The sequence below is a fragment of the Apaloderma vittatum genome, unplaced genomic scaffold, assembly GCF_000703405.1.
Source record: "Apaloderma vittatum isolate BGI_N311 unplaced genomic scaffold, ASM70340v1 scaffold9418, whole genome shotgun sequence".
NCBI lineage: Eukaryota > Metazoa > Chordata > Aves > Trogoniformes > Trogonidae > Apaloderma > Apaloderma vittatum.
In genome coordinates this window covers 110,961-123,159 of record NW_009732557.1, presented here as the reverse complement: position 1 = coordinate 123,159, position 12,199 = coordinate 110,961, and the positions used below count along the sequence as shown (strand labels likewise).

The 12,199-nt window shown below is 36.4% G+C and overlaps 1 protein-coding gene across 1 annotated transcript in view; it reads right to left on the bottom strand.

The window, feature by feature from the left end:
- Nucleotides 1–1,952: 1,952 nt before the first annotated feature.
- The window catches only part of ANGPT1 (angiopoietin 1), a gene marked incomplete at its 5' end in the record, with an annotated part of 89,232 nt that continues 78,985 nt past the window's right edge, over nt 1,953–12,199 (bottom strand). Inside the window, one exon of the mRNA XM_009875579.1 lies at nt 1,953–2,113. Within this exon, the coding sequence (XP_009873881.1) occupies nt 1,953–2,113 (161 nt within the window). The remainder of the gene's footprint in view (nt 2,114–12,199) is intronic.

Below are 12,199 nucleotides of genomic sequence, written 5' to 3'. Positions count from 1 at the left end.
GGAGACCTGCACAAATGTATCTTTTGAGAATACAAAGATGTACCATGTATTTTGTACATAAATCCAGACCACTATGAAAAACTGCTTGAAGCTGAAACAAAACAGCTCTGTGAGGAAACTCTTGAGTAAGGAGTAGTTTGTTAACTTATTCAGCAGAAAATAGCAAATTAACCCTTAGGAAAGATTATTTCAAATATATATATAAATATATACAAATACACAACCCCAAAAATTTTCCCACCCAAACAAACATCAAATTGGAACAAAAGCAGAGAATCCTGTGGGGCCTTGTGATCTTTAAGAAGAGATGCTAAAAATACTCGAAACAAGTTTTTTTAAACACTTACAGGAAAAAGAAAAAAAAAAAAAGAAAAAAAATTCCCCCCAAACAAGGTACTCTATTGTCGTCATCCTTTGAAAAAGAATCAGATCTTTGTTGAGCCTAATCTCAGGAGCAGTTTAATGAATGAAACAAAGCAGGAAACAGAAAAGCAAAAACCATATTCAGAGTTTGTGTGACATGTTGGCCCCAATTGCAGAAATAAAATCACTGTGAGCTACCTTCACAAATGAATTTTATTCACCTGACTAAATCACAAGGGGCTGTAAATGGAAAAAGTTGTCTCTATACTCTTATGGGCCACCCAGCTACTTTGCTACTTGTTATAGGAACTTGGTCTTTTCCGATAACTGGATTTATGCATCTTTCCCCACAATTCTCCAACATTTTAATATTACAAAATTATTTGTTAGCAACCTGCAAGGAGGTTTCTAAAGTTGATTTAATATTTATATCCCTTTGAGGCTTTGCACCCTACGAGTAGGGTCAGGGCTGTCTGTACAATTTAAGTGACCATTACAGGAAATATAAACATGCTATTTACAAGTTCATAATTCTTTATTTTCTATACAGCTCTGATGAGTATTTTTTTATAGTTGTAGCACTGTGTAGAACTGGCATGCTTCTGATATTCACAAAAATGTAATAAAAAAGTAAAATAATGATATATTGTGCACATGCAAGGATACTGTAAAATGAATCCATTGCCTTAAGCTATGCATTTATGTGATTTTTATATACCCTATGAGTTTGCCTTCCTGTGTACTTTCAATGGAAATATTCCATGTAAAACTGCATATTTTCTTTAGGATAATATTTCACATTCTTTAAACCTTCCATTAATTTTTCTACATGACATTCAGACTGCCTTTAATGAAAGAAAGGAAAAACCTCAAAACGTAGCTACTTTTGTTATCACACTATAAATCCTAGCTCAGGGATTATGCCAATTATCTGATTTACCTCTACAGAGCAACTGAAGAATTTGTGCTTATTACCCTTATCATTCTTCATACATTTGACTCTATTTATAAGAAACATGTCCTTAAAGGATTTAATGAAAAATAATATTCACACAAATTATTTGACTCTAGGATTAACATAAATCTATCCACCATTCAAATTCAGTTCATTTAAGAAAAACAATATTTGGAGCGGCCACCTTGAGTGCTTTAAGATGAGTTTTAATAAAGGTGTCTCTGTAATCGTTTTTCATTAGTATAATGTTGTCATTTCACTGCTGAATAACACTCAATAGATTGTGGTTAATACGCTTCAGTTCTTCAAATACTGATGTTGCTGAATAATCTAGTATGTTTTTGCATCTTCCATTAAAAAAAAAAAAAAAAAAAGAAGACATCCGCTGAAAAGCACCAGGTTTGGGGAGATAAAACAGACCGAGTTGTTCTTTCCTGGAAAATCATTGCAGCCACCTTCTTCTAAACCAAGTCTCCCCGAGTCGTCAAAATGTTGGAGTGATAATGAAGTGATTTGCATCATCCCTGTATGTCACTTTCATGAAGTTCTTCACCTTTTATCTTCAGACCGCAATAGTGGTGCTGCTGAGGGCAGTGTCATTTTGGTTTGTCCTGGGATTCACTGCCAAATGCCTTTAAAAGTCCAAGGGCCGAATCATCATGGTGGTGGAGCGCAAGGAATAGCTGGGGCCTTTGAAGTAATGCCACTTGATGCCATTGAGCTTTCCATGGTTTTGCCCAGCTGTGTAGAACATCCCGTTGAGATTGGAGGGGCCGCAGGCATCAAACCACCACCCTGAAACCATTAAGACAAACAATTAAACTGCAAGCGCACTAAGCATTTTTATTTTGTTGTATAGGTTTAGTTGATGAGCAATATCTGGTATTCTCAGGCTCATAAATACTGCTTGGGGGGAGCAATATTTTCGTATTTTCCTTTTTTGCTCTTTTGTGTCATTCTATAGACAATGGTGCTGGAGAATGCACACTTGTGTTTACAGAGTTGGAAAAGTATTTAAATCTTAACTCTTTCTGGTTTTATACACAGTATGTGAAACAAAAGCAGGAACAACAAAGATAAAAATCTGCTTTGCATGCTTAGACAGTATTACAGTTCATCCATCCCAAGTAAATCTCAGAAAAAGACTATCATTCATAAGCATTTTGTGCAATTTCACTTGTTTGATTATTTTGAGTATAAGCATGATTTGATTTTATTTACTGACCCTTTTCTAGTGCTTTAATTATGATTAAATACTCAGCTTTTTCCTCAGGTGAGATGGTCTTAGCAAACATAGGTTATGAGTATGGTGATGCTGATTACTATTATAGTAATTGCAATATTATAGTGATAGATAATCAGTATTCAGAATTGTATACAAGGAGACAAGTAGACTGTTTCTTTTAAGACTTATGATAAATTTAAAACAAGACTTAGCAAATTAATGGAAGGACTAAGTCAAGAAGGCAATAATAACACTGCAGGTCACTGACAGTTATCCAGAATACCTGTGTGCACGCCTATATGTTTTAAATTATTACTTCGGTGTGCTTGCATTTAAGTGACAGTATGGCCAACTTCAATTGAGGTATATTCATTGCATGTAGAGTCTAGGCCAGAACAGTGACATTCAATCCTTAATCGTTTTATTTAGAATACAAAAAACTATGTTAAATTTTGAGCCTCCTAATCCTGATGTTGAAATTTGCCAAACAATTTCTGGGTTAGCAGTGTCAGGAGGTCTTCAGTCAGATCCCCCTGAGATTTGTTCATTTCTCTGCAAAGCCTCTGAGCAAGTTCCCACCTGGCATTTAGAAAACTGACACAACTGTCCATTCAATTTTGCGTGTTTGTTTGTTTGTTTTTTTAAAAAGAGGTTTGCAAGCACTTTGTTTGCATGTCTACAGGTACAGAAAATGAGTAGCTACGTGACAATCACTGCCTAGAAAAAGATATTAAAATGTTACTGATTAATATCAAAGTTAGGCTTAGAAATTTACTAACTGCATTTTTTTTGCCCCCTACACTGCTCACTCTCTTACAGCAAGATGCAGCTTCCTACTCATCAACCCTTTGAACTTTGTGTGCAGTTGCATGTATTTTATTCTAGTGGAAAGACAGGGTAAGAAACGTCTTGCCCAGATGCTTGTGATTGTAGTTCACTGCTCCAGCAGCTGCATTTTATGACTGTTCTGAAAAGTAAGGTGGAGAACTTTTTTTTCTGAGAGTGAACCAACATCTTGGTTTCCAGAATGGCCCTATGAACAGCTGTGTTGGCATAACAGAAGAAGTAGTAAACTGAGAAGTTAGGATAAAACGAAACGTGTCAGCTCAGGAACTTTTTAACCTGAGTCTTCTGCCAAAGAAAATGCATATAAAGCCATACCTCCACCTTTGTGAGGTGATATGTGTTAACATATCACTGAAAATAAACCAGAAATATTTATCAAATACTTGTGTGTACTACTCACAGTGATAAAGGTTTTGCTAACCTTTGTATGACTGAATACAGAAAATTCAAACATGATAGAAGGTTAGGTTTGGTTGCAAAACGTATGCAACAAAAAAGTCACCTCATCTTTAGTCTTCTGCAGTGAATAATCATATATATGTCTCTAACCAATGAAGAAAAAAGACTCAGTGGTGAAATACAGTGTGAATCTTCAGATCTATTTTAAATTGTTGCTTTAAGATGAAATTAATTAGCCAAGACAGTCTTCTCTACATCACCAAGATCCTTTCATGTTAAGGTGAATTTTAGGTCCTCAAGAGGCAACAGATGCAAGCTGGAACATAGGAGGTTCCACAAAAACATTACGAAAAACTTCTTCACTGTGAGGGTGACAGAGCCCTGGCCCAGGCTGCCCAGGGAGGTTGTGGAGTCTCCTTCTCTGGAGACATTCAGAACCCACCTGGACACGTTCCTGTGTGACCTACTGTAGGTGATCCTGCTCTGGCGGGGGGCAGGACTAGATAATCTTTCGAGGTCTCTTCCAACCCCTGACATTCTGTGATTCTGTGTGATTCTGTGATCACCGTAGGAGTTAGAATTTTAAGGAAAACTCCAAATAACGTGAAATTTGGCAACACTGAGATCGCAGAGTACAAACTGACAGAGATAAACTAGGTGACTTGCTGGCTCCACTGAAAGTACGGGACTTCTGTGATATGGCTTGATGGGAATAGAATTTTCTCTCCAATACTGCACAAGGTATCTATGTAATGTACACAAAGATGTTTAGTTCAGACTGAAGAAGGCAGAATGAATCCCCAGACTGCAAAGAGCTCATATTCCCAATGTCAAAAATAGATTAACCTCAATGGCTGGGAGCTCTATTTGTCAGCAAGATTCCTGCTGGGTTTTTTTCATAGTAAGACCCATAATTTTCCTGAATATTTAACACACGTCTTATGCATCTTTCTATGTAATATGGTTGCACTGAATATTTTCCTTCATGTATGAAGACAAATAAGATCATAAAGATCAGGTGGTGGCTTTTGGTATGCATATCGCAGCATTGTAATCTTCCCAGAACCCTCTGTAAACCTTTTTCAAGCAGCACCGCTAATGGCAAAGTGATCATCTAGAGAGCGGCTACTGAATTCTGCACGTGTTGCTGTGGGCTAAAAAGCAGGATATAAAATTTTCATTGTGTTTTCCACTATGACTTCCGGACGTTGAATTAAACTGTGAGAAGCTCTTTTTAGACAATGTGCATTGCCCTAGTGAATCCTCCAATTTCATCATGTTCAGTGGTTAGCCTTTTATTATCTACAATGAATGCATTTTATGAAGGCATTTTATACTATGCTTTACTACTACTGGTATGATATTGACTGTGATTAGCCTTCACATCCAGTGCTTACTATGTCCTTTTTATTCAAATCCACGTAATTTATGTTTCTGGTCTTGTAAAGCAGTTTCTTAGATTTTGGATAATACTTAGTGGGCTTTTTTCAAAAGTAACACGTCATAATGAAATCTTGAGGGAAGAATTTTTGCCAGATAAATTCTGGCAAGCTTCTATTTTGTTACAATTGACCTCTCTTTGATTACACTGTTATACCTAAGGGGGCAATTACCAAAGAAAGAGAAACCCATACAGATGATGTTTTACTGTAACCAGAGCATATTCTTGCAGAAACTTAAGACAAAGTTAATCAGAGAGAATCTAATCCTCATTTTTCAAAGCTGGAACACAGATGCAGCTGGGTTCTGTTTATGGTGATGGGATGAAGGCATGGCAAGCTGCGCTAATTACCGTTTAATCTTAAAGGAACAGCAATAGATAGATAAATCGTTTTCTCAAGGACAAGGTTTTCAGTGGTGCCCTACAAAATCTATGTTAAAAATGGAATGAGCCAAAGAAACACAAAATTTCATAACAATTTTTGAGGACCTGTTCAAATATCTCATCACATTCGTCAGTTTTACTTTTTCTCTGTCTTTCTTTTATATTTTTTCATATGTCTATTTCTCTCCATCCTCCTCTGCAGTCCTCTAAATGCTCTTTATTCCCCATAGGGCCCCAGATTATCACAAGACTTCCTCCTGCACGCCTCAGCACCAAAATCTACAGCTTTGAATGGATGCGAATGTTTTTTCAGACACCTTGGATACTGGAAGAAAGAAGAATGGAAACTGATTTTCTTAGTAGCTTGGAAGTAAAAGAATGTAAAACAGTAGTTTCTGAAAGAGTTATTGCAGCACTCTCCTTCCAGAAAACACCAAATAAAGCAGCTCCAAGGCTGTGAGTCTGTCTGACCCAAGGAAAGACTTTCAGTAGGTAAATGTTGGTTTATTCCTTGGAGTTCACAGGATTTTCCTCTCATGAAGAATCTTGGGTTTTTTTTCAACTTTCTGAAATAAGTATCAAGTCTTCTCTACTTTTAACATCAGAGATGATAACTTTCGGCGATCACTTCTGTGGGGTATTTGAATCATGCATGAGAATCGTGAGGGGTGGGTACTGTGAGAAATAATTATAGAAGCAAGTTTTTAAAGTGACTAATGAAGTGGTAAAGAGAAGGATTTCATGAGAAGGTTAAGAGAATTTTTATTCAGAAACCAGATAATTTCTTCAAGTTGTGATCACAAAGTCATTAACTGCTTATTTAGACTGAGGATAATTCAGTCTTTCAAGGTTAACCAATCTCTCTTACTTTGTGTAGTAATAGAAACCCTACCAATACCATTTGCAATAAAAATCCTTAGGTCATAAAAAGAATTTAGATAATGCATTGAGGAGTTCAGCTATGCAAATAAACGTGAGTCCTTACTGTAGACAGCTGCTCTTCTGCAGCAGTTAAAGGACACTCACACTTTGTGGACTCATGCTTTGGTCTTTAATTGGTGTTGATATTACCACTGGGAAGTTGTTAAATTTCATATCAATTCTTTTTATTAAATAAATTTATTTGGAATGCTTCAGCTTACTTAAGCTGTGTATCACAGGATTGTACAGCTCCAAAGACCTGCTTGCGTTGTATCTTCAACTGAGTATGAAACCATAATGATATAATTTTAACAAATTTTCGCAAAGCCCTACCTAATAAAGGAGCATTGCTCCTTTGAGTAAAGATGTTACAGGAACAACACAGCCATCTTTTATAATAGTTTTCTGAAGTAAAAATTATAATAGTATAATTTTGTCACATATATAATGTAATAGTTTTCTGGAGTCAGTATATTTTGGTATAATTTGCCATTTTCTAAGGCAACATAAAAAAGGCTTTTGTATGCCAAAGTTCAGTTTTCCTGGTTTGATTTGTTGTGTAAATTGTATTACATGTGTATGTAAAATTCTTTGTTAGTAACTTACTGCTCATTAATTCATGAGTGCACTGTAAATTTAGCATCCATTTGGAACTGTTTGATGAGAGATTCTTAGTTGTCTTTTACATAGTAAAAGAATAGTTGTCTAAACACTGCACATTTAATGGCAGACCCTTTCTTCACACGTCTCTGCTCTCCCTCCTGAGTACACTGAATGGCTCCAAATGCAGTAAGATCAATACAATCCATTCAGTAAGATCCAAAGTATGTTTGAATGTTACATTTGTATGGGTGTAAGGGATAAATGGATCCTGTGAAAAGCCAGTATTTTTTCTAGACCGCTGAGTTTGTCCATAAAATTTAGCACATTTGGCAACAAAGCTAGTAAGAACAATTTCTAATGCAAAAATATTGAAATAGTCTTCACTGTTCAAAAGACATAACATTTTATTTTACAAAAGATTTCAATGTTTCTGACATTCTGTACTTTATTGTTAGGTGGTTATATTTAGGCTCTTTTTGACTTTGCATTGGTAACTTCTCAGCTGGAAGACTTCAGTTCTGGATGACACCTCGAGCTACATGTGGAGTCACTGGACAGTGTTCAAAAGAGTGAATGTAAGAGTTGTTTAGTCCAGAATTCAAAAGACTTACTGCCAACAATCTCAAATTCATAAAGAAAGATGCTGGAAGAAAGAGCTTCTCAAAAGAATGCAAATGAAGACAGGACAAGGTGGAACACACTTAAATTATCATAGAATTAGTCAACAATTAAAGCTTTCTTATATTAAGTCTAGCCAAACTCATTAATAGATTATATTGTGCAAATGAATCTATATCACCAGAAATCTTGAAGATGAACAAGAAAGACAGAAATAAATAAGTAGAGTCTGTCTTGGAAACGGACTAAATGACTTCTGGAAGAAATTTCCAGGCCTATGTTCTTCTATTTGTTAGAGTATTGGATTGACCAGACTACCACTTGGCAGTTGACATTCTGAAGATTAAATTAGAGTTTAGCTGTCAGGTTTTAAGACAAAAAGGTATTAACTTTCCATATCAACTGGATAGCGCGGTCCTTTTTGTAAAGACCTTTTCATGAGGTTAAAATAACATGAAAATTACTGACCAGTGATCATGTTCTGGTCTTCTAAACTCATCAATAGAATAATTTTTAAGTTAGTCACTTCTTGGTGTTCTCCTAATACTTTATTACTATTGTCCATACTTAACCCTGACAAACATGGCAGTATAGTAATGATTTTGTTAAAAATACTGAATGGTCATGTCTAACGAAATATTTCTGATATTTCTAGCATAATCAAATAATATATAATATTCCAATCACTTCTTATCTCCATGGTAGTTAATCTTTGTATAAAACTGTCAGGCAATATAAATGATACTTCAGGAATGGTGTTTTCTTTATGAAAGCAACAATATGCATAAAATTTAAAAACTGTTGCTTTCTTGTGTAAGTAGATGTATATCCAGGAGTTCAAGTTGTGTACTTTAAAGTGTATTGAGGCTGCTACTTTTGAAGCCTTTCTTTCTAACTAAATGTAAGACAAGTTCTGGTGTTTTCTAGTTGGACAACATAGGGTGTTGAAGTTTAAAGTTGGGCTGGCCACTAAACTCTGACAGATGCTCTCTGTGATCCCCCCACCACCATCCCAGGGGACGATAACAGGGGAACCAGGGAGAGAGATTTTGAGGTTGAAAAAATTTGAACCAATTTAATGAAAAAGAAAATAATACTAACAATAACAATTAAGATGTTAAGCTATATGCAGATTTCTACACTCAGCCAAGAACTTCCCTCCAAGTCATGACAAGAATTCTCCATTTCATTCTTGCCAGAGATTCATAAAATTCACCACTTGGAGAAAAAAACAGTGAAACGACAGTCAACGAGTGCACCACTGTTTGGGACTGTCATGGAGCAGTCTCTCACTTAATAGATGAGAGATCCATTGAGGATTACTAAATACATGGGAACTGCCTCTGACTCGAGAAGCCCCTGAGATGTGAAAGATACTGGGAAAATACTCGGGGGGAAGCATCATCTGTTTGTACTGTTCTTATGTTAGTACTGAGGCATCTGCTGCTGACTGCTGTCAGAGATGGGAGACTGCAGCTGCATGGATGTCTGCTTCCAGTCAAATAAAAGTTATTTCAGTAATTATACGCTCTTTCAATCTGACCAAGACATCTAGAAATCCTCCTCATCACTTTGTCAAGCTATTTCAGAGGTCGGAATTGTAGCAATGCTCTCGCTCATCACCTGAAGCAAGGTAAACATCTCAGATTGCAGCCAGTGCAAGCAAATGCAAATCACCTTAAGACTTTCACTATAGGCCAAGTTGCTGAAGATAATTGCACAAACAATTTGCAGGGCTTAGCTGACAGGTGATACCCTTGCAGGATGCTCTAACTTGGCCTTGTGCTCACAAACCTGATCCAGAGACCTGTTCTTCTATACCTATATGTCTAAAGTGCCTAGGCCATCTAGTCAGTGCTTCATTCTGGTGACTGTTAGATTTTAAGTGGTGTTTCTTGCAAAAAGTTCTGTATGTACTTCACTAGGGTAATGTTCAGAATAATGCTTGAAATTATATAGGGATATAACCTTTTGTTCAGTTTTCTGGCCTGCGATATTGTACTAGTTCTTAACAGATATTTTCATGATCTGAAATTTTTGACAAATATTAAGTGTAGAAATTATTTTAATAAATATGCCTTATCTCACTTTAAAGTAAACCAAGCATACCTACTTGAATTTTTCTAGGGCACAAAAAAAGCAGCTAAAACATTTAACTACCTTGTAAAGCTCACAGGGGCTGAGAATCCAGCTCATGCATGTATTTTTGAAGCCATTCCCTAAAATCAATATTAAGACAGAGTCAAGCAGCATAGCATGTCTCTTGAAAGGACAAGAAACATACAAACACACAAAACTCTGTTAATGCCACTGTATTAATTTCTTATTCTAAGAAAGAGGGAGAAGAGAAAGGAGGAGAGAGAATAATAGTTTTGATATAGACCAAATAAAACTGACAACTCAAAAGATCACAGAGAGAAATGTATGTTTGCCTTACATTTTTATTTTCAGCCTTAGCTATAACCATATGACAGCCTTGAGCTTCAGCTTATCTCAGCCTTTATTCTTGACATAAATATATTCAGTTCACCTCATAGAGATAACAGGCTTACCCAAACTGTCAAGATAGCTAGAAACCTGCCTGTAGATTTCATATCATTCATCATTAAAGAGTTCTCTGTGATGTTGCCAAAACTAACAGAGTCTGATAATTTAAAACAAAAAATAAAAAGGTTTTCCAAAACCTATTGTCATTGCTACTTTTCTTAATTAGTCCTTGTCTGTGACACAAAACTGAAATCTACTCACTAAACAAATGTTTTGGTCTTCAATTAAATTTCTGTTATTTCTCAAGGAACGAGAAAGTCATTTCAAGGAGCAAAGCATTGCATAGTTTTTGAGGAAAGCCCTAGCATCATTAAAATCTTTCTCTTCTTGAAGAACAACAAATTGCTTAGTGCTGTACAGCCTATCTCCAAAAGACTAGTACTCAGAGACTAGTCCAAAAGACTAGACTCATCTATCTGCAAATACTAGCTGCATGTCCTTTTAGTCTGCAGTGATTTGTTCTGTCTGTGGTTTTCTCAGCCTTTGGTAATTCTCCCCTTTCCTCCTTATTCCTTTCATTTGCTACAAGTATATTCCAATATGTGGTTTTCCTGTCGATTTACAGGACTGCTGCAGCAAAATATATGTGAACCTTGTGGAATTGTTGTTCAACAGGAGGCTGACCTTAGCAGGGCATTGACCTGCCATAGAAGTCAGGGTAAGAAAACAAACAAAACCTTCATCTCCCAGAATTAGCTGTCTGGGAGCAGAGGTATTTCGAGGCAGCTTGGATACATGAATGAGTCTGCACTTAGCACAGACAGAGCTCACATTTAGGAGCTTCTCCCTAGACTCTGGCCTGCCCTGGAAGTATTACATTTTAATTTAGCATGGTCTCTAGAGTGAAAGACCAGCAATTTTAATAAAAATAAAATATTAGCTTCTTATTCATTTTCTGTCTCCAGAACTACCCAGTTAGCTTTTTTTTTAATTGAAATGGAAAGGTAGTGTCTGGTCACCTGTCTACTGGAAGAAGTTTCCCATGCTTCTATCTTTAACAAGATACCAACAGAGGAAGTAAGGAAAGTTTGAAAAATTGGCTCCTTAAAGACTTTTGCAGCTGAGTCATTTCCAATCAGAAAAAGAGAATGAGGAGATAGGTTGTGCATTTGATATAAATTCCCAGTGATGGGAACCCATCTTTTGTTAGCAGACGATAGATTTAGAGGCTCCTATATGCATGAATGTGGCCTGAGCTGGATTCAGTCAGCATGCCAGTAACCACAAATAATATCAGTTTAACAGTGTGATCCAAAATGCTGAATAGTTTATATGCTATAGGATTTTTTCCAGGAAATTTAGGAATCACCAAGGGAAAGTCTCCAAAGAAGATCAGATGTGAAGATAAGGGCCTTTCTTGGTCATATAATCAATGAACCAAAGAATCCCAGTTTAGTCTTTCTGCTTTAATGTGGTGTCCTAGAGATAAAAAACAAGCTCTCCCAAATATGGACTAGGAATATGCACCATTTGCCAGTGAAACTCCTCACTCTAGTGCAGAGCTTTAGGCGTCTGTATGGGGATATATATTTTTTCTTTGTCCCTGGAAGGGACAAATATGAGCCATACACACCACACTTGCTGGCAGTCAGTTTGACTTGATGTTTTAAACTGTCCCAGTATCACTCCTCTGTGCTCTCCCCCACCTTGACTCTTCTTTTTTTACCTTCTGCAGTTCAACTCAGCTCACTAAGGACGCTGTTTTAAATCTTCCAGAACAGCTTAGTACCACAATTTGAACAAGAGGCTGCAGGTTTAGTCATTCACAGATGAGTGAACTAGCCCTTGCATTAACCATGCCTATATGTGTATATGTACTACGGCTGTATAATACGCAAAGATGAATCATAATTATTTCAGTAATTGAATCTCACCTTTAGTGACATAGATAATATGT